At 45.1% G+C, this 22561-nt stretch overlaps 2 protein-coding genes across 6 annotated transcripts in view; one reads left to right on the forward strand and one right to left on the reverse strand.

The window, feature by feature from the left end:
- Nucleotides 1–2917: 2917 nt before the first annotated feature.
- DBX1 (developing brain homeobox 1) lies at nt 2918–6316 on the forward strand. 2 transcript variants are annotated; one of them, XR_007377768.1, is made up of 5 exons: nt 2918–3266; nt 3491–3592; nt 4832–5034; nt 5136–6060; nt 6173–6316. XR_007377768.1 is itself a non-coding variant. In XM_048948905.1 (4 exons), exons 1-4 carry the CDS (start codon nt 2918–2920, stop codon nt 5505–5507), a joined length of 1026 nt encoding a protein of 341 aa, XP_048804862.1. In that variant the 3' UTR covers nt 5508–6149. The 2 variants fall into 2 exon arrangements, 1 of the variants encoding a protein (XP_048804862.1); XM_048948905.1 differs by lacking the exon at nt 6173–6316 and having other exon boundaries at nt 5136–6149.
- A 3105-nt stretch (nt 6317–9421) lies between these two features.
- NAV2 (neuron navigator 2) overlaps nt 9422–22561 on the reverse strand; it is a 311161-nt gene continuing 298021 nt past the window's right edge. For all 4 annotated transcript variants that reach the window (XM_048948752.1, XM_048948751.1, XM_048948750.1 and 1 more), the window contains 7 exons: nt 21429–21664; nt 20167–20321; nt 19635–19706; nt 18867–19063; nt 18291–18409; nt 13855–14058; nt 9422–13116 (listed from right to left, as the gene is read on the reverse strand). In XM_048948752.1, the coding sequence (XP_048804709.1) occupies nt 12991–13116; nt 13855–14058; nt 18291–18409; nt 18867–19063; nt 19635–19706; nt 20167–20321; nt 21429–21664 (1109 nt within the window). In that variant the 3' untranslated portion in view covers nt 9422–12990. The remainder of the gene's footprint in view (nt 13117–13854; nt 14059–18290; nt 18410–18866; nt 19064–19634; nt 19707–20166; nt 20322–21428; nt 21665–22561) is intronic.

Here is a 22561-nt window from a genome sequence, read left to right on the forward strand (position 1 = left end):
TGTCGCAGCGCAGCCCTGTCGAGGCTCCCGGCCGCCCCCGGTGCTCGGAGCAGCGCAGAGCCCAGGTTCTTCGCTTCGTCCCTCCCGGCTCGGGTCGGCCCCGCGTCGCCTCCAGCACTCCGGGAGCCGGGCCCGGCGCTCCGTGTCCTCGCTGGAAGCGGAGGCTCTCCCAATTTCATGCGGATTACCAACCCCGGCCCGGGACACACGCAGGCTGCCGCCGCCCCTCGGCCCCACCGCCGACGTTCGTCCTTTTTTTTTTTTTTTTCCCCTCTTTTTTTCGCCTAAGAAAGCGAGTGACTTTTAAGAAATAAATTTGAAGATAACGACATTAAAATGAATGGCAGGAAGCACAAAACCGCATGAGCATAGGTCAAACGGCATTAGTCACAGGTTTTATCCCGAGACATTAGAATTCCCTTCTCTTAAGTGATCACCGCCTTTGAAAAGAAACTTCCAAAAGAGATCGCTGAAAATAAGATCCTTTCGTCTGATTTCTTGGTTCCTCGCGGCCTCTCGTCCCTTTCAATAGACCTCTGGTCCCTTTTGCCGTGGTGCTTAAGGAATTCTTTACGAGTGTGCTCAGACGCATCGCGAGGAACCGGGTCCACGTGTGCCCCAGCGTGCGCCTGACCCAGCGCAACCCAGCGTGTCAGAGCCCCTTCTTGAGGCAGGCGAAATGCGCAGCAGCCGGTGCACAGCGAGGCGAAACAGCCCCGATGTATCGGCAAAAAAAAGAAAAAGAAAAAAATAAAAGGAGAAAACCATCTCAGAGGGCCCCGTATGACTGTAAAGCACTGAGAGGAGCCGGCCCCGCCCGGCTGGGAAGGGCAGAGCGGGGAGAGAAGGGCCAAAGGGAGGAAGAGGGAGGGGACGGACAGCGCGTTACTTGTATGGGGAAAGCCCCGCTCGCTTTTTTTTCCCATTGACTCTCGTTCCACACCTGGAACGGACTGGATAGAGCTGAAATAACCCGGGAGGGGGGCAAGAGGGAGGCTGAAGGCGGGAGAGACGGGGCAGCCCATGCCTCCCCCCCCCCCCCCCCCCCCCCCCATCCCCAGCTATTAGCCGGGCAGGTGCTGGGGTCCCGCCGCGCTGCCCTCGCCCTTTACCTGCTTAGCGCCGAGATTAACAAACCCGGGGAGGTTTCATCAACAGCGGGGCCGCCAGCCCCCCGCCTCCCTCCCTCCCTCCCTCCGCAGATGCCCGGAGATGCGTCAGCATCGCTCGAGCTCGGGGGCCGATTCCATCCTCTGGTAAATAACTTTTTGATTTGAATCGAGGGAGAGGTTTAACAGACTTTCTTTCTTCCTTAATGTGATATAAATCGCAGATGCACTTTTCTTGAATGGTTAAAGCATCGACATGGAGATCACCGGCACAAAACGGGCGGACAAAAAGCATCGGGAGAAATAAAGCTGGTTAATAAGATTTTTGAGAAAGCTTTGTGTTAAAAAGTAAAAAGGGAAAACAGCTGAAGGTGACAGTTAGTTCATGGTTAATAGGATCAAGGCTGCATGGCTGAGCTGCACACTTCTGCTCGCTAAGGTTCAGCCCCACCAAAGGGCTGAATGGGGCGCTTTTAAAACATAGGACATTTAACACATCTGTTATATTCTTTAACACAGAAATCAGGTGTGGGGCGCTCTCAATACTCGCTTTCATCCCCCGGCTCCAAAGGAAACTAAATACCCTCGCGCCCGTTTCCATCTCTGCCTCTAAAAACGAACCCAATCCGCCAGAAAATAACGCGATTTCGCGTTTTTCTGCTGCCGATGCCCCGCGGCGGGCCGGTCCCGCACACATCGGGGAAACTCGGCTGCCGGTGCGCGCAGAGCCGGCCCAGCTCGGGCCGATTTACTTCCTAAACACCGCAGCATTCCCTTCGTTTTCACGGTCGGGGAGAGCTCTTACCACTCTTCTTAGTACGCGTGAGATTAAGAGGACAGACATATTGAGAACCTGCGGTGGCTGCTCTGCTCCTACTGCGCTCTTAACATCTTTGCTATTTTCAGCGCTCCCGTTTTCTTGGAGCCAGTTCTGACTCTGAGCCCGAGCACCTGAGCAGGACCCTCATGAGTGTCAGACCCCTGAAAGTAGAAGTGAAAGCTGCAGATCCGCTTTATAGCCGACTTCAAACGCGTGGATAGGAAAAAATAGCCAACACCACGTCAAAAACACCATGCCGACACCAACATCACGCCAACAACACCATGCCAACACCACCACGCCAACACCATGCCCGAAGCACTGCAAGCACGGAGCAGAACACATCTGAATCACGCTCAGAACATTTCCTTCCTCCCTCCGTAGTTCAATGCTGTGTTTTTCCCATTTGTGTTTTATGCAACCAAAAAAAAAAAAAAAAAAAAAAAAAAAAGTGCTTTTCTGACGGTTTTGATGAATATTTATTGATTTATTTCCTAACCTCAGCGGGGGAGAGGCAAATAAATTTAGTGCTTTCTTTAAATAATTCCCTTTCTATGAGGCAAGATGTCACTGGAAACTTTTAAATAGGCATTTAATTAGCCTGTGTGTGTTGCCTCGGAACAAAACCCTGCTGGGAGCCTTTGGAGCGACGTATTCCAAAGAGGCGGTCAATATGCAAAATTGATGACTACACTTTCTTTGTGGCGCGGCCATTGTGCGCGGGGTGCTTATGAAGCCTAATCCAATCATAAATTGCAGCCCCGAACCAATGGGCAGCCCCGGAGCGGCCGCTGAATGAAGCCCGAGTGGAGAACTTTGTTGAACCCCATTGTTGGGGCTGTCACCGCTGAAAGAGCCCGAGCGGGACTGGCCACTATAAAACCCCGCATCCAGGAGGAAGGGCACAGAGAACCCTGCCCGGCTCGCCAGTGGGATCTTTATTCGCGGACAGTCAGACAGGCGGAGGGACGGACGGACGGCCCATGCGATGATGTTCCCCAGCCTCATCGCTCCGCCGGCCGTCTACCCGAGCCTGCTGCGGCCCACTCCCACCCTCACCTTGCCGCAGTCGCTGCAGTCCGCCTTCTCCAGCCACTCCAGCTTCCTGGTGGAGGACCTGATCCGGATCAGCCGGCCCGGCGCCTACCCTCCCCGCAGCGCTCCCCCGCCCAGCAGCATGTCACCCCCGGCCTCGGCACCCAGGACGGACTCGGGGACACCGGAGCTGCCCGGTTGCACGGCGGCCAGGAGGATCTGCTCGCCCCAAAGCTCCGGCAGTGACTCCACTTTCCTCAAGTTCGGGGTCAACGCCATTCTGTCCTCCGCCCCCCGCGCCGGTAAGCGGCTCCGCCGGGGGAAGAGAAGGGAGCGGGTGGGGGCAGGGAGGACCCTCTCGCCGCCGCCTACTTAAGGGGCTGGGCAGCGGCGGACCCAGAAGGAGCCGGGGTTTCTGCTCGGGAGGGAACGTGGCGCCAGGCGGCAGAACGAGCCCAGCCCCGCCGAGCTCTCCCGGGTCGATCCTCTGCCAGCCCTCATGATTTCGTTCTATTTCTTCACTTAGAGTCCTCTCCTGCTCTGCTTCAAAGCGTCCCTCCAAAGACTTTCTCCTTTCCGTACTTTGAAGGATCCTTCCAGCCTTTCATCAGATCTTCCTATTTTCCAGGTAGGTCTAGAAAATCTCCTCCCCCTCACCCCGGCTTCTGCGCTCTCTCCCCCCAACCGACGTTCCTCTGCCCACCATCCCGTTTCTTCACGCCCGCTCCCTCCCTCCCCGCCGTCGCCTTCAGCACCACTGGCGGAGCGGACAGCGCCCGCCGCGCCCGCGCAAAGCCGCGCGTTCCCGCGGGGCCGCGCGTGCACCCGCCGCGCGTTCCTGGGCCTGGCGGCAGCCCTTGCGGACATGCGGAGAACTTTCCCTTCTTCTTTTAAATCTAATTACACAAGCTATTAGTTTAAAAGAAAAAACGGGGAAAGAGAGAGAGGAAAAAATAACCCCAGCTCTTCCATTCATCCTCCGGATAATGGAATTTGCTCCCTTTCTCCGGCGTGTGAATAGCCTAACAAAAACAACTTGAGCTTTATAAATAGCTTTTCATGTCCATTTAATGAAAATGATTTGGGGAAAGAGACGATTGTGCCATCAGTATTCTCCCGAGGAGCCCGGCATGCCGTTGTGTTTAGTTTGAAAGTGTAAATCTCTTTTGTTCCAATAATATATGGCGTTAGCTGCTTGTCCTCAGTCTTTTTCTGTTAGTTCATTACTACACAATTACCATTCACGCTTCATTAGCATCTCTGTCTCTCTTGGGGAGGTTCTCCCCACCACCACACTTTTTTTTCTTTTCTTTATTTTTTTTTTTTTTAAGAGGAAACTCTGCCCTTTTTATCATACAAATGCCACGGGGAGCCAGGCAGTGTGCTAATTAGCTGTTACTTTTCATGTCTCCGGATTGAATTCTCCAACTTGGGGGCAGGGAGAGAGATTAATATATTTAAAAAAAAAAAAAAAAATGAATACTGATTGATCAAAACTGAGTCCAAAGGGGCTGGTTTTGTTCTGACCAGAAAAGTCCTCATTTTCATCTCAAGCATTAAGAAAATGCCTGAAATGATAAAAGCTTCTGAAAAAAACCCCACAACTGAGAGGGAAAGCTTTTCTCCCACACCTCCACCCCAGCCGGTGTGCCGCGCCTCGCCTTTTGAGGCCGGAGCCCTTTGAATCCCTCAACAAAACAGGCCACCATCGAGCCATTTCCCACGTTTGAGCTGATGGCCTTAATCCCAGTTATGGCCCGCTGAAAGGCAATGGCCATCTGAGCGTAAAATTCCCTTCGGGCCCCGGATCTGTGGGCGCTGGGTTGGCGGCCGTGGTCCCCGCTCAGCCCGTTCTCCTGCCCTGCAGCTGCCTCTGCCGTCGTGCCCATCCCTGGCACCTTCTCCTGGCCGCTGGCCGCCCGCGGTAAGCCGCGCCGTGGCATGCTGCGCCGCGCCGTCTTCTCCGATGTGCAGCGCAAGGCACTGGAGAAGATGTTCCAGAAGCAGAAATACATCAGCAAGCCCGACAGGAAGAAGCTGGCGGCCAAGCTGGGTCTCAAGGATTCACAGGTGAGACCTCTGTGCCCCTTCCTTGAGATGGGACTGAAGGCCTTCCCTGCTCCCCGTGTTACTGAGTTGAGTTGTTTCTGAGTTTCTTCCTCCACCCTCAGGTGAAGATCTGGTTCCAGAACAGAAGAATGAAGTGGAGGAACTCCAAAGAAAGAGAGCTCCTCTCCTCTGGTGGCTGCAGAGAGCAAACCCTACCCACCAAGTTCAACCCCCACCCAGACCTCAGCGACGTTGGCAAGAAGTGCTCAGGGGAGGAGGAGGAAGAGGAGGAAGGCCCCATGGCATGCCCCCCCAGCCCCCGGCACCCGCTGCCCTACCACCCAGCCCCGCAGCACCTGCGGGACAGGCTGGGTCCCCAGACACCTCCCTCTCCATCCCACTCCAGCAGCCCCAGCAAACCCTCAGACTGCTCGGACTCAGAGGAAGAGGATGAGGAAGGGGAGGAAGAAGAAGAAGAGATAACGGTCTCTTAGGTTGCCCACCTGCTCCTACCGTCACATGGGAACATTGCGAAGGTGTACATAACAGAGGGCTATAAATTGAAGAGGTGATGTCCCACCTGCATGTCCACGTGCTTCTCCAGGGCAGTTTCCCTATCACATGGCCATAAGCATTCCTGCTCCAGGTATTCCTGATTTTTCTGTCCCACGAGAAGGCTTTCACACCCACGGTGTCTGTTGACCTCTTCAAAGCCATTCCTCTCTGCTTAACAACCAATATTTGCTCAATTAGCTGCATCAGCCTGAAAGCAAGGAGCAGACAGTTCCTTCCTTTATAGCAGGGAAATATTTTTTCCAGAGACAAAACACCACCAATGCCAACAAATTGCAGTTGCTGTGGCCATTTTCCCACCTTCCAACTGAATTCCCAGCTACTACCAAGAGTTCAGAACCTGAGGATTGCTGTGATCTGGTGATCGTCTCATCCCAGGGCAAAGGATGTCCATGAGATGTGCAGACAAACCACTGCCCCCTCCTCACCCTCACCCTGCCACAGACCCACGGGAACCACCACAATCGCCTTCAGGTATAACAGTGTGCCTTGTGTAGTGGGGACCTTCTCTGTTGGTGTTTTTTAATTTAATTTACACATCCTTTCTCTAGACGCAGCACTGTCTAACTCACTTTTCTGCCCACAGGCCTGTGCTTGCTTTCCGCTTGGCTTCTGCTATGTGCTGTGGACAGAGGAAAGGGGATATGCCTCTTTGGTTTTGACTGAACTTTGCTGTCTTTGCACAGCTTATATGAACTGTACGCTATTTTGTACACTTACTCTGTATGGATGTTTTATACCAAGGTTATTGTGAATGACTGTAGCAATGGCTGAATAAGGTTTCCTTTTTTTTTTTTTTCAATTAAATGATAGCTGAACTACAAACAAATGCAGCTGCTTAAACGTGTAACTTATAAAGAAACTTTTATGTTGTATTTTACCATGTACAGACTTTAAATATGTGTATATATAATAAAATGAATGACTACCAAATAAAAGAATGTAGATTTCCAAGCTCGGCCATTCAGCAATGCATGCATCCCATTTGCAGGTTGGTGTAGGTTGAGTCTGGGACCAAATAGGGAAACAAAATAAAACCATTTTTTTAGCAACACTGCAGTAATTTGATAAGGTAAGGCAAACAAAGATAAGGGCCTGTTCTAAGAAAATAATGTTCATAAGACAAAGCTGAAGCAAGGCATCTGAACATCCCTTTGCTTAATTTTAATCAGCCACTGCAGTATGAACTACAGCACCTGCTGATTTCCAGTACTTGGGCTATTCACATAAATACATGCAAAAAATAGCACAGAGATGGAGTCAGTGATCTAACAGTTAAGAAAAAAGAGAAAAGAAGAAAAAAAAAGGTGCTTTTAATTAAGGTCTGCAGAACTGGCTACCTTTGTACCTAAAAGATTGTGCAGCTTGGTGGCTCCATGGGCCCCAGCTCATAAGCTAGAGGTAGAAGAGGCAATGCTGGTTACTTATACTTGCTTTACTACGCAATGGACCTTGAAAAGCCAAAAGAACTCACATCCAAGACTGACCTGTTTTCTGACGTAATATTAAAAGCCTTGGGCTGACAATAATCAAGATATACCACCTGGCCATGGTAAGCATCAGCTCAATTTTCCTTCCCCTTCTCATAGCTCCTCAGCACAAGCAGGCTATGTTTGCATTTTTTGTGATATTTTGAGGGGAAAGACCAAGACAACACCGGCAAGATGAGGGGCTGAGCAGGACAGTATCTCTGGGGAAAAGAGAACAACATAAAACTCAGGTCAGACTCGGGAGCTCGCAGCCTCTGTGTGGCAATTCAGGCAGAACAGGGAGGCGATGGGGCTGGAGCAATGTCAGCTGTGCAGCAGCCAGGGCAGAGGAAGATGGTGGCTGCCCAGCACCAGACGATGCAGCAGGCAGCCCTTCCATTCCTACACACAGGCTGACAGTGCTGCAGCTCAGCACGGTCTCACTCCTGGCTGTGTTTCCCCTTCTCCCCCACTGAACACACTCTGGGCCAAAGTGACTGCTGTGAAACACAGAAGATTGCAGAAAATCGATCTGCTTTCTTGATTTGCTCTGATTTCAGCTGATCTAGCACCTGGTGCTGCCTCACCTGTGAATCAGACATAAAACGTCCAGCTTGGGTGGAAAAAGAGGGCTAAAAGAGCATCCCTTCTGCCAGCTAGTGCTACTCCACGACCTTCATTGTGCATCTTCAGGGCGGCTGCTTTTTTTGACCACAACTGAATCTGATATAAATGAATAAAATCCTTCAAACTCCAAAAGAAAGGATTTTGAACGGGGGAAAAGTTTCAGGGCTGTTTCTCAGCTGATGGGCCGAGGAGTGGAGCGTGAGCGCAGCCCGCTGGGCACATGAGGGCTGGCTGCCATGGGGCTCAGCATCCCTCTTTAAACACACGCTCTGCAGACTGACTGCATAAAGTGATCCCAGGGATTTTCCCCTTCCATTGCAGAAAGGAAGTCAGCACTGATCCTGAGGCACCGAGAAATGATGAGGTGGAGCTGGGCAGGACATAAAGTAGGAATAAAATAGGATGTTGGAAACAGAATAAAGGTTAAGGGAGGAGTGAGATGAAGCAAAAAATATGTGAAGATGAACATAAAAGAGAGCATGCATCAGAGAAAGAAAGAACATGGGGAAAGAGTGTGGGAGGTTGAAAAAGGGAAGAAAGAGGAGTTCCTGAGAGAGATTAAGCATTTTGGTGCCGGCCCAGTATTGATTCACTGTCCAAGGTTAGGACTGAAGTGCCTTATGGGGCCAACCCTAAAACATGCAGTTCTCTGCATTACCAAATATGGAAACCCATTAGAGCTTGCCCAAAATTATTCCTGCTTCTGGAAAACTGCTGCTAAGGGATAAGTGAAACCCCATTGCTGACAATCCGCTCTGACTTAATTTGCACTGCTGTACTATTAAAATAAATGGCAACAGTTCAAGTTCAGGGAACGCTCAGATGCTGTCAAGAGACATGGTTAAGTGAGAACTGCTGGTGATGGGTGGACGGTTGGACTGGTTGATGTGGTAGGTCTTTTCCAACTTTGGTGATTCTGTGATTCTATGATTGCGACTCAGAAGGAAAAAGTAAAGAGAAGGGGAAAAAACAGACAGCAGAACAGGACAGCCTACAAAAAAAAAAAAAACAAAAAAAAAAATTCCTCCAGAAGACTTAACAACTACCCATGAACAGCCAAGGCATTTTCTTCTAAGCCCTAGCTGACATCATTCTCTAGGCTTGTCACGAGATGCAGGCAAGTCCAATAGGCGAATCACCTTTCTCAGTTGTCCTGCAAATACCTACCAGTAAAATATCTCTTTTATTGTTTTGAGAACAAATTATTAAGACAGTTAAGCAGGCTATCGGCTTTGCATGAGACCCTGGAGCACGTCCAGAGAAGGGCAGAGGAGCTGTGAGGGATCTGGAGCACAAATGTGATGGGGAGCAGCTGAGGGAACTGGGATGGTTCAGTCTGGAGAAGAGGCACAGGGGAAACCCTGTCACTCTCTACAACTGCCTGACAGGAGGTTGTGGCAATGTGGGGGCCCTCTTACCCCGGGTCACAGCAGTAAGACACGAGGTGATGGCCTCAAGTTGCACGAGGGGAGCTTCGGGTTGGATATTAGGAAATATTTCTCCTCAGTAAGAGCGGTGATGCAGTGGCACAGCTGCCCAGGGAGGTGGGGGAGTCCTCGTGCCTCGGGGTGTTCCAGAACTGCGGGGATGGGCAGTGGGCATTGGGGGGTTGGGGATCTTAGTGGTACAATGTCTCAGGGCTGCTGGTATCTTTTCACAATAAACAACTAAAACTCACCATCTTCAAATGGAAAATGTCAATTAAGAAGGGGGCAAAAAGTTGAGGGAAACCACAAATCTGAATAAATAAGCATCAATTTTATTGAATCATGAATAATTTAAGACTGGTACAATCATCAGCTTTATTCTCCATGACACAGGGGTGCGGGAAGGGGGAGAAACGGGGCGGGGGAGGAAGGGGAGGCATGATCTCAAACAGACCATTCACAAATTCCAATCCTAAATGAGAACTGAAAATTAAATAGGGAGAGGAGCAAATGGAAAACATCATAAACGTACACAAAATACTCGATTCCTAGTTTTTCTCTTTAAAAATGGCTAGAAAAAATTCATCAAAATGCAGCACTTTTAATCAAATATTTACATTTCTATGTTACAATGAAAAAATGTACATCTTATAGAACATATTTCATAAACTGCTCCACTGGAAACGACTAGATCAAAACAGCAACCTTCCATTTAATATTGACAAAGAAAGATTATTTTTTTTTTTGCTTAGTTTTTGTGTTTTTTTTTTTCTTGAAAGAAAATTGCCACATTCAGACAAGGTTTCATACACATAATATCGAAGTTAAGCATCAACAATGAAATACCAGTTTGCTTCTTCCAAAATGTACAAAAAGATGAGCCCCCTCCCCCTCCCATTCCCCAGGTAAACCACATCTCATTTATGGCCTGTATCACTCTTGGCAGTTTTGAAGAAAATGGTTTATATTTTCAGTTTGTAACACAACGTGAATGTTGCATAGAAATTCATTATTTTTTTTTCCCTTGTTGTTCTCCTTTAAAACAAGCCAACTTTGTAGGAAAAAAAAAAAAAAAAAAAAGGCAAAAGGAAAGGAAGTGTCATTGAAAAAGCCTTAAGTGAGACGAAAGTCACTTAGAGAAAGACTGAAGTCTTGATGTGTGCACTGTGGGTAAACCTGCCTCCCCAAGTTTCAGAAAGACACTGAATCCTGTGATGCTGAGGACGAGCATCCCACTCCACACTGCCCTTCACTGTAACCCAAACTAGCATCAATACCAAATAATAACAGAAATTCCTTCCTGGGCATAAGCACAGGATTAAACATGAGAAAAAAAGCACCCCATTCCCCGCAAATAAAAACACCGTTATAAACATGTCTTACAGAACTCAGTTAAAGATTAACTGAGATGTTTTCGAGGACATTAAGTCCATTGAAAGCCCTAGCCCTGCAACAGGCACACGCTGTGTCTGCATGGATTGAGTTGGAGGATTAGGCATCAAGATTCACAGTAGTAGCAGGTAGGTCAGTGCTGGGAGGCAGAACTGTCATGACTACTGGAAAAATCAACCTGTCTGTAAGTCATCACCAGCATGCCATGCGTTTAATTCCATACAGACACATCCCATGTGGACAGTACCAAGACCACATCAGGAACACTGGCTGAGTGAGCCCTTGGTACTTCATTCAGTGACATAATGAAATAGAGTTCAGAGAGTTAAAAATGGCAACAGCAAGCTTTCCCCCTTCCCCCCCCCCCCTCCCACCCCCCGTCATTAAAATATTTTAATTTTTCTTTTACAATACTTTTCTTTAAAATAATAATAAAAAAAAGAGTCATCAGCACTTAGAAGTTGTAACAGGAGCAGATTCAAGACCAGCTCAGTAAGACAACGTAAGCACAGGTATGTTACAGGAAGTAATGAGGTATCATCAAGCTATCCTCTCCAACTGAGTCCCAGGAGCATGAACTTGTCTCTTCCATTACTTTAAACCCAGACGGATTAACAGGCTCCTAAAGAAGTGTTCATAATGAGTTTTCTTTCTGTACATTGACAAACACCAGCACATTTCTGTAATTTAATAATGACAGCATTTATTCTAGTTGAAAATCTTTTTTTTCTTTTTTTCTTTTTTCTTTTCCTGCATGGATAAAAGAGCTCTTCAAGGACTTATAGCTGCAGATTGATATGAACCTGAAAAGTTCTCATTCCCCTCCTTTCTCTTTGTCACATTGCAACCAATTCTAGTGTCTTGTCCAAACCATATTCACAGCAATGTACGATATTCCAAGAGATGACTTAGCCCTGTTTATTTAAATAAAATCCCAGAATATACAGCACTAATTTAATAATAAAAAAAAAATTAGTACAAAATAAGGCATCGCTTCAAAATTCAGCACCAAAAGATAGCTGGGAAGGCTCGTACAGGCCAACAGTGAGGAATGGTGTTGTGTTGAGGTACAGCCCAGTGCAGCTGGCTTGGTGGGGCTGCTGGTGTGAGCGTCAGCTTCCACGGAGAGGAAAGTGCAATTCTTGGTGAGGTGCTCCTGTTCCCCAACAGAAGTACAAAGCCTTAACGCTGAGAGCATAGGTGTGCATATTCGGAGAGGAGGAGAAATAAAACCAGGTTCACAGCTCTGCCAAAACTCAAAAGCATGGCCTGGGTAAACTCAAAAGACACAGTACCTTCCTTCCTGCTAGAATACTATTTTTTTTTTTTTTTTTTTGCAGTTAAAAAGAAAAGCCATGGGAGCAAACATGGTCATCACAGTAGCACTTGGAACTGTCACAGAGCTGAGTTGTAATTAATCCATTCATGGTTGTGCTGACAGGAACAAAAACCCTGAACAAAACCCAACATTTTTAGAAAACTGCTGTAACGTTTCATGGCACGAATTAAGAACTGAAAGTCTGACCATCCCTTCAGGGGTGTAGCTACCTACCCTGCGCACACAGGGCTCACGGGATGCCCCTGTGCTCCCTCAGGTCCTGTAGAGCTGTAGGACTTGTGCTGACTTCTGCAGAAGAGGGAAACTCCCCCCAGCTGAAGTCAACTGAGCATCACAGAAGGATGTGGAGGAGAACTGGGCCCTGCCCAGCAGAGGGCCACCTGATAGTTAACCAGTAGTAGGACTGATGGTTACACAGTGCTGGAAAAAACCTGATTTGTTCAGACTGTATATATACTTTTATATATTCCTATTTATATATATGTCTATCTTTACAAACACATAACAAAAGAAAGCCAAGGTCTCAGACTGGCAAGGAGAGCAGTGTTTTTTCTTTTCGTTCTTCCCCCCTCCCCCCCTTTTATTATACTTATTTAAACTTCCCTGTTTAGCAGCTTTGCCTTTACGGAGTATTATACCAAGGCAAGCAGTATTGTTATAGCACCAGAACTATACAAAGCTGAGTTTAATCTGCAAAGCTGATTGGTAAAAGTCCAGCCCTCACCTAAATGTGTTTGGTCAAAAGCAGCATAGGCAAAAATTTCCTCTCCCCTCTCCTTCTCTACATGGCACAAAGCTGTTTGCTTCATAGTTGTGAAATCCACCCCCTTTAACTGTTTTTTTCTTTTAGTAACGATGACTATTTTTAGCATCTTCAGTATCTTAGGCATGAGAGCTTACAGCAACTAAACAGAAGAAAACAAAGGAATAGTGCAGCTCTTATCGTTGTAAGAAGAAAAACAATACAAAGGTTGCTTGGGTTGCCTGCACCCAGGTTCAAGACTGACTCTAAGTGTCTTCTTGTTATTGCAGCTCTAATACTGAGATACCAGCCCAGCCCAGGAACACGTTCCTTTCATGAGTTTCTGATTGGGATTCTCGTCAAGTGGGACAGCAATCATGGAAATGCCCTATTTCTATCCGATGAAGATTACAACGTTGACTCCAGAGATGAATCGAGAATGTCATCGTGATGGCTGTTGCTGTTAGAGTCACTGTCATAACTCTGGGGACTTGAGTAGTTGGCTGCTTCCTGCAGTCTCATTAGCATGTTCATCTACAGAGGCAAAAAAGCACACAATTATTGTATTCTGAGGGTAGAAACAGTATCAACTCTATATGATAATCACATCTGCATTCACTTTGCCAGCACACTGCAAAGGTAAGGAACAGACATCTGGAGTAATTATTCCTGTGTATCTGAAAAGAGGAATTACATTTAAAACATGCTATGGCAACATACAAATTAGTCATGAATTGTATGCTTTTCCAGAAAGGATAAAAATGAAGAGATTGAACTGACCCACTCAGAGGGTGGTGACACACTGGTGACACACTGGAGCAGGTTGCCCAAGAAGGTTGTGGATGCCCCATCCCTGAAGACATTCAAGGCCAGGCTGGTTGTGGCTCTGGGCAGCCTGGCCTGGTGGTTGGGGACTCTGCCTACAGCAGGGAGGTTGAAACTAGATGATCCTTGAGGTCCTTTTCAACCCAGGCCATTGCACGATTCTATGATTAGTCCACAAGGTTCTGCAAGCATCCTTCCCCCCTCTTGCTCTGACACATGGAAATGCATACAGAACTGTTGAATTAGGCTTATCTGAAGGTACAAATCTCTAGCTTGATATTTAGAACCACAGAATCACTGAGTTGGAAATGATGCCTGTACCTGTATACGTGAGCTAGTGAAAGCTAAAACATGTTCTGCTGTTCCGTTATCTTTTCACTCCTGCTTTTAGTCCCCTTAACAAAGGGAAACCAGGCAGTTTCACTGTCTCAGAAAGGAGAAGCTTACCAGTGGATCTCCTTCAGCATCACTCACTGGAACTTGCTTGCTGGTCGAGCCTTCCCGTGACAAGGAGTAGCCATCAAACCCCACGTCCTCAGGTCGCAGCTGTAGCAGAGGAGGCCACTCGTGGTGCTGTGGGGTGGCTGCCCATGGGTACGTGTCCATTACCCATTTGGCAGGGTCCTCCCAGGGAGCTCTCCTCCCGTAAAGCTGGAAAAGGGAACAACTTTCTTTTAAAACATTCCCATTTGCCTACCATTTCATTCACTGCTTACCTAACCAAAATGAATGTGCCATGATTCTTCGACTGCAAAAGAAACTTTCAAGCAGAGCTGAACAGAACCAAATTAGATTGGCCATTACTCCAATGGCAAAGTTTTTATTATTTTTAAGTGGCAAGTGGCTTTGAAGAGGCTAACCACCTCCTTTGAGACTGCAGCACCCTTCTGTGGGCGCCATTTGAATAAAGGGAGATGTAAAAATAACCTCCATTCAGAAAGGTGGCTATTTTTTTCTTTTTTCCTTTTTTTTCCCTTAAACTTGAAGTAAATACAAAGGACAGACTGTTAACGATCACATTCCGTTCACAACAACAGCTGGCTTATCTGTCCACCGTTGCTGTGAAACTGCAGCTACAAGAATGCACAGGAGGAAACGTGATACCTGTTATCGAGCAACAGTGATGGATGGATGTCAAAGCATGGTTTTCAAGCCAAGAGATTTTCTTTGTACTCGACCAAGAAAATGTGCCAGCAGAATTTGGCTATCTGTTCCCATTTCAAGTAAGTATGCTGTCTCAAAACCTTTTTCTTGTTTCCAGCAGATTGTGTTACTGAATCCCTATATATCTTTCTTGTTATGTTGTTTGCCTTAAATAGATAATAAATTCTTTTGAATGTCATATTACTTTTAAAAATGTAAGCACAACTTGAAGTGACTTTAAACTTTTTAACTTCAGCTTTATGCATTTCTGGCCCAACTATCCTTCCACAACTGGAGTCCATTACTAGCATTTTGTCACATGAATTCGGAGACCTCTCACTTTCCTATAAAATGCATGGGGGGAAAAAAGCACCAGTGTAGGACAGGAATTTGCCAGCTCTTTGATGGATATAAGACTGCCTCCTTTTGCTCATCACTACTTCTTTCCCACCCTCTAAATTTTATCATCCTCTCTGTTGCCAACCAGGAATAGTTAGGGCAAACTTTGGAGCTTTCTAGAGCTGATCCTCACGTGGCCATAAGTGGCAAAGCATTAAGTATATTCTGGAGCAGCACTGCAGCAGTGAGAGCCCAGCAGGTGGTGCTAGGCAATCTTACAAACAAAACGTGCTTAATCCTTCATCTGCACTGTGCTGTTTTCCCAGCGTAATGTCTTCAAGCTGTGACTAACCAGATCTCATACCTTATCTTGTTCTCAAATTTACAGGAAGACATGACTGTTGGTAAGTGCAGAGAATTTTGTATTTGTCACGTCCTTACTGCCCAGAAGGTCCATGTAGTTCCTACCACACTTCTCAGAATGCGATGTAAGTGACATTTGCATTGCAGCACATGAAATCATCACAGATCTACTTGAGGTAACAGCTCACTATTCCCTTCCACAGCACCCAGTTCTATCCCTTTCTCATGAGTGCCTCCTAGAGAGAGAAGGTGCCATGAAGGAGCAGAAATCTGACAGGTTGGCTCCTAAAGCCATACTGGAGTATGAGCAGTGATTTCCCTCTGGTGCTTTATGAACCAACCTGTTAGATTTCTGCTCCTTGCATGAAGCCACAGAAAGTTTAGGCCCTCTTTTTCTTGATGCAGTATTCCATATCAATACACAGAGCAGGAAGAACTAGGGTAAAGTTTTTTTTGTTTTTTGTTTTTTTTTTAACAACCCTGTAATTTTCACATTGCTGTTTTGAGGAACCAAAACCTCAGCAGCTCCAATGGGAGCAATTATTGTAAGGATCCCTTTGGCTCACTTGTTTTTGACCCAAAATAGTTCTCCAAATGAGAAACAGAAACATACAAATAGTTCAGTTTAGGTCCAGAGAGATCAGAGTGAAATCAGCAGTCCACCCTTCCTTCTTGGCAGGCGATTTCATATGAGAGGATGCTTTCTCAAAGGAGCTTTTGTGGGTGTAGGGGACAGAAAATAGCCCAAAAATGGAACACACATTTCTAGCATTAGCTTGTTAATTAGTAGGGCTCTGGCTGCTCTTTGACTACCTGAGTTCTGTTCTTCCCCACAGACTCAACGAAAGAGAAATTCCAGAATAAATGAAGAAATAACTTAAATGAAGTGAATGTGTGGAATTTGGGGAAATTGGATCAAAGCAGATGAAGAATCCAAAGCAAAAAGAGAGAAACTGAAATCTTTACTACACTTAGAATGCAAGCCATTCAGATCACCTAAAGAAAGATGAAGACTGCAGGCAAGACAAAAGAGGGCAAAGAGGGTTTATTAGCTGATGTGCTTTCTCATCATTATTTTCTACACCTACTGATCAGCTGATATGGAGAGCTTCAGATCACTATGACAAGCCCAAGCATTGCCATAGATAGCAGTTCTTTTTTTTTTTTTTTTTTTCTTCCATTTCAAGACGAAACAAAATCATTACATTTGCCCTCTTCATATATTTTAGGTCAAAAAAATTACTGGCTCCTATTACTTTCCTTTATAGGAACCCTGTAGGAAGTTTCATGTGAAATACTTTGTGTCACCTTCTGTTCTATTTCTAGCTAAGTTACCCCTGTGCATTCTTAAACACTGATTACGTTCCTTACACCAAAGTGATGAGGACTCCAGGCCCCGTCACAATTCCAATGGCAAACTGTGTTTGTCAAAATTCTGACCAAAACACGTATTGAAGAATTCATGCACTTAGAAGCTGTGAGGAGCCATGACTTAAGACTCAAGTTTTCTATGACAAAGCTGTCTTTTCTCACTTCCACATCCACAAACACCCACTGTAGAAACAGCAAATGAAACTCAATGTGCTTCTTAAGTGGACAATATAAAATCCTTTGACACAACTGCTTCTCCACGAAGCTTGTAACTTCCTGGAGTTATTTCATGTTTCAGAAAGATTTCAGCCTCATATACATATATGTATGTATGTGCGTGTGTGTGTGATGGAGAACCTAATACTGTTGCAGTAAAGCACTGTAGCTGTGAATTGTTTTTACTAATAACAAGCTGTGTCTTACTCAGTTTAAATTTTTCTAGTCCAAACTTGCCAAACATCCATTAAGCTTCCTCAGAGCAGCCTAAGCTGCTCATCTCTCACTATACAATGCCTTCTGTATCCTAAATGATACCTGCTGCTCTTTTCTGAACATCTTGCACTTTTCTAATGTGTCTTCTTACGCATAGAAGCAGTACTGAATTACAGGTTATGTCCCTACAATGGCATCTGTCATCAAAACACAAGCTCCTAATACATTACCACACTTTACAATTCCCATCTACCTTCTGTCCTTTGTTAACCTTCCACTCTTGTTGTGACCCAGCTTTCTATTTCTGCATGTGTGATCTTGCATTTCGCTTCACTGCAAAAGAAGTCATTTTAAAACGAGCCTGTCCACTAACAGGACAAACCTTTCATTTGTCCTGGGTCTTCATGTTACAAAAACACAGGGAGTTTTCTCACAGAAAAAATCTTTATTAAAAATAACTACTTTAATGTATGCAATACCCAGAATTTACTGGTATTTGGTTTTGCTGTCTCCACAACGACCTTTTAAATTACGTGCTGCTATTTTTATTCTGAGAGCTGAAGAACCAAAAAAGTCATTCTTTCCATAGTTGCTTGGCAAGTAAATCCATAGCAAACCTCTGTTAAGCCTTCCTCCTGATTCTAACATGCTTCATAGTCAAAGAGATGCTAAGAATCATATGGCAATGCCCCAAACTATCCAACTTGCTAGAGCGTATGAATGATATACAAAGAACAGACAGTGATGAATTCACTACAGACCCTGAAAGAATTACACAGAGATCTACTTGAAAATTCATCCTGTAGATTGAGAAATAATCAGTATGTCACTGATACTGATCCCATCAGGCATTTAGGTGCTTCTCAGAGTATGCGGCATTGCTCCTCCCCTGCTGAAAGATTTGCTTTGATTTGCAAAGGACAATCCTACATAACTAAATGACCACAAAAAATGTTTTTCTGATGCATGGTACAGTTTTAAGGTGTACTCCTGGAACAGATTACTGAAAGGTGCTGTATGTCTAACTCCCACTGAAAACATCAATTGTTTGGCATTTAACCTCTGTTTAAAAAAAAATCAGTCTGCAGCTTCTGTGCTTCCACTCCTTACTCCAAGATGGTTTGCACAGTTATATCCACAGAAAACTTTGTTGCTATTCAGTTTCATCTGATGCTGTGTTGCCCTCTGCATAGATGTTACTCAAGACTGATGAGTCTTCATTTCTGTTGGCTTACCTGCAGCCCTTCTCTGACTGCCTCCAGCAGGTATGGGATGATGGAGTAGTTCCACAAGTCAGTAAACCAAACTCTTGAACCATCTACATCTATTGGACAAGAGAGGAAGAGCCGTGGACCTGGGAAAGGGACATTCAGATATTATACTCAAATAATTGTGACATGAATCAAAATAGGATGAAACGACAATTTTCAGTTCTTTAGAGAAAGAAGGCAAGTACTGAAGAACAAACGCAGCAATCTGGTGAAGTGCTCTTTCTTCAGAGGTCAAAAATCCCCTGCAACAACTCAAAAGACTAAAGCTTTCAAGGCAAAACCAGTTAGCTGCATTTCATAACAAGTTTTGGCATCAGTGACTTAAGAGGTCTGTCAAAATGGGCAAAAAGAGTTGGAAAACTTCTTGTACCATTTGTCTGAGAATATGCTACTGTCCAAAAGCAGTGTTTTTAAGAGAACATTTCACCCCATGTAGTACAAAGAAATATACCAGGCATATTATACTTCATGCACGAGGAAATACACATGTTGATGTATGTCTGGAAATGCAACCCCTGACAGACTGGGCAGAACACTTACCAATAGTAACATCGGAGGAGCTGTGGGCCTCCAAGAACTTGTTCAAATGTTGCCAGACCTTAGGAATCCAATCAATAATTTTAACCAGCTCTGCATTTCTCATTCTGCTGCTGATTTCTGTTTCAATCAATTTTCTTCTCAGGAAACGGCCAAGAAAGCCCTTGACTGGCTCAGTGTGGTTAGCACATAGCACCCATCTGTGACAGAACAGGAAAAATGTCCATCACTATTCTTTAGTGCTACAGAACAAAACTATTCTGGGTGACATTTTTCATATCGTTTCTGGATTATTATCATGATCAAAATAGCCTATCCCCAATCATCTTTACTCTTACCAAAAATTATTTTCAAATGATGAATTCATGAGATGAAATACTTGTGCTCTGCTTCATCTCATGTCTCATTCAGTATCTGCTTTGCCTATTGTCGTATTTCAACCTTCTTAAGAGGATCAAATATCTTAAAATTCCTTGGAAAAGTCAAGGTTTTATCAATGTCAGTTATTTTAATAATAGAAGATGCTGTGCTAGGGGACATGGTCTAATGGGAAATATTGGTGGTAGACGGATGGTTGGACTGGATGATCTCAAAGATCTTTTGCAACCTTGGTGATTCTGTGACAACATAAAGCTACACGTTGGGGCAGCAGATACTAGAGAATGGTATTTCTCTCCTATTTCAGCTGAGAAGAACAACCTCAGATGACTCAGCAGCCATTACTACTCTGTGAGCCCGCAGACAGAAATGAGAAACATGAATAAACAGTACCTGAAATTATGGTGAAGTTGAAGATTCGGTGTTGAGGAGGTGGCTTGGTTCATTGTGCCAATAATATACGGACTGTTAATAGAAACAAACAAACAAAAACTACATCAAACTTGTAAACTAAGTAAGTAAATGTAGTGAAATCGTAACGTTAAAAGGGTTACTCAAACCTTTTTTGTGTGAGTCAAAGAAAACTTTGTACTTACAACCAGATTCTCAATAGCTTATGAGCACATCAAATTCTGACAGCAAAATTGAAGTTTTGGAGCAGCATCTTCCACCAAAAATGGCTTTTAGTACTTAAGATGTATTGCATTAAATGAATGCAAATCACCCAAAACCTCTATTATTTTTAAATTATCGATTACAGAAGAACTGATTATTTAATGAAGAGAGTATCTGTGAAGTGCTGTCCATAATATGGATGGTCTGGCCATCTCAGCCCTCTTTACCAGACCAATCTAGACTTCCTTTTTCAGGACATACTTAGGAAATGTCATTCTTGGATGTGGCATGTGTTCTAAGATCTGCTTACCATTTGTGGTACTTGCAATTTAGAAGTCCGTTGAAGATCTCTCCTAGGGAGCTAACATGATGCAAGTTGTCCAAAATGATTACAAGAGGCATATCTACAGCATTATTTTCACTATTACACTGGTCTGCTAGGTTGGACAGGTATTGGCGGAGTTCCTGCATGGCACACAATGAAAACAAAGAACAAAAAACCCCAGAGATTTCATCATATGTCTTGAAAAAAAACAGTTAAGATAAATTAGTTAGTGATGTTGCCAAGAAATCTAAAGAAGGAGACCACTGTCTCTTGCCCACTGAGGAAGCAGAAAAATCTGGCTTTCCTTCTCTTACTTAGGTTACATTGAACATCCAGAGATATGTATGAGATAAGGACCTAGAGGGTTAAGATTCTGTCTTTCCATTTAATTTTTTTTTTCTTGTCTCATTTGTGCTGTCCTAATATGACATTTAGAAGACTGAAATATATTTTTCTTTTTCAGGAACGTACTGTAATCTCTACACACCAAGCAAGAGAGGCACTTTCATTCCAGCTAGGTTTGTTCTCTGGTCTTGCAACCATGCTTATACCAAAACAAACCAGACCAAATCAATCTGGTATAAAGTACTCCCCAGTAGAGACCAAATTTAGATACCTTCAGTAAGAATGATGAGCTCAGAGTACTACTGCAGGGTGACTGTGTGTGGCTGAAATGCTCTCACCATCCTTAGAGCACTAACTGCACAGCGCATCTCAAATTGAACCAGTGGCCCACAACCGCAGTCTCAACCATCCCTTTTCCCCCAGCAAGATTTGCCTAAGGCCATCAAACATGCTGCTTTTTTATTATAATTATTTTTTAGCCTAGACATTCACTGAAGGTATATTTGGCAAAACCCAAAGCACATAAAAACAGAGACATGCCTTAGGAGCTCAGGAATGCGTCTGGACAACAGTAACTACAGAGACAACATATGCAGATTACCACTGCTGATACCTGTAGCTGCAGGAATTCTGGCAGCCTGGAGATGCATTCTGTGTTTTTTGAGAAAAATGTTCACTTGCAATAGGGACTTCTTAAGTTGCTAAGAATTTGATGCAGGCGTTTAATGTCCACAGCAACCCTCAGGCCACCTGAAAATCCTAGCACCTCTCAGTGTTCAAATGCACACCTGGAAGCCTGCTATTGCACGCCCCTCACCGGGTGAATCTGCAGTTCTGAAAACCTTAAATATTGCTCCTTTGGGATAATGGTACTGCACAAGCAGTGATTTCTGTGTTCTCACCTTGCTGGACTTATGGTCCACGTTGAAGGTTGCAATAATTCCGTCAGCCAGCTCCCTGCCCTCCCGCAGGACCATATACTCAGAGAGCCTGTTTGCTAGGTATGTTTTACCAGTGCCACTGGGGCCAGACAAGATAATCCTCCGGTGTTCCAGCAGGAGAGAGACGTAGCGCTGCAGGATGGGCTTTGGGATCAGTGATTCAAACACCAGGCAGTCCAAGCTGTTTTCGCAGACGCCTGCAACGGAAAGAGATGCGGCATCTGTAGGAATTCCTATTTTGTATCCAGGTTACCTGCATAGTTCTAAGCTTTTTGTTGTTGTTGATCCAACCTGACCAAGCGAGTTATTATTTCAGAGGGAAATCCCTTCCCTGCTCTGCTATCTCTCACGACAGGGAACAGCCCACACAAAAACATGCAGAAGTGAGCTGTGAGCTTCACCTGGATTTTCCTTCAGCTGTCCCAGTTCTAAAAGCACTCTGCTGCGTCTCATTGTGTCCTCGGAGGGAAGATTTAGGCTGGATGTCAGGGGGAAGTTCTTTACCAAGTGAGTGGTGAGGTGCTGGAACAGCTGCCCGGAGAGGCTGTGGATGCCCCATCCCTGGAGGTGTTCAAGGCCAGGTTGGATGGGGCCCTGGACAGCCTGGTCTGGTATTAGATATGGAGGTTGGTGGCCCTGCCTGCAGCAGAGGGTTTGGAACTTGGTGATCCTTGGGGTCCCTTCAAGCCATTCTATGATTCTATGAAATTTTGCCATGCAATGATTTCCAGGCTACATCTTTCACACGTGAGCCATCTGTTTTAGACTATTTTGTCATGCGCAGCACACATTCCTCCAGAATTTACCTGTTTACTTTTGAATCACTAAACAAACAAAAAAGCAGCTATCATCAACTCCCCCTGATTTCCCAAACACTTCTAATTAAACTCCTTCTCTGCCTGCTGATAGCTATCTCTTCTAACATAAAACTTCTACTGATAAGCATTTATGCCATGTCAGCAATCACTTTAGGCAGAATTGGCTCAGACAAAACACACAGTGCTTCAAAATAAACAGAAGAAAGGGAAGTTGGCAGATCAGACAGAGAAATGTTTGCACCTCGATGGTTACATGGAATATTAAATATTTATATA

The sequence above is a fragment of the Lagopus muta genome, chromosome 6, assembly GCF_023343835.1.
Source record: "Lagopus muta isolate bLagMut1 chromosome 6, bLagMut1 primary, whole genome shotgun sequence".
Taxonomy (NCBI): domain Eukaryota; kingdom Metazoa; phylum Chordata; class Aves; order Galliformes; family Phasianidae; genus Lagopus; species Lagopus muta.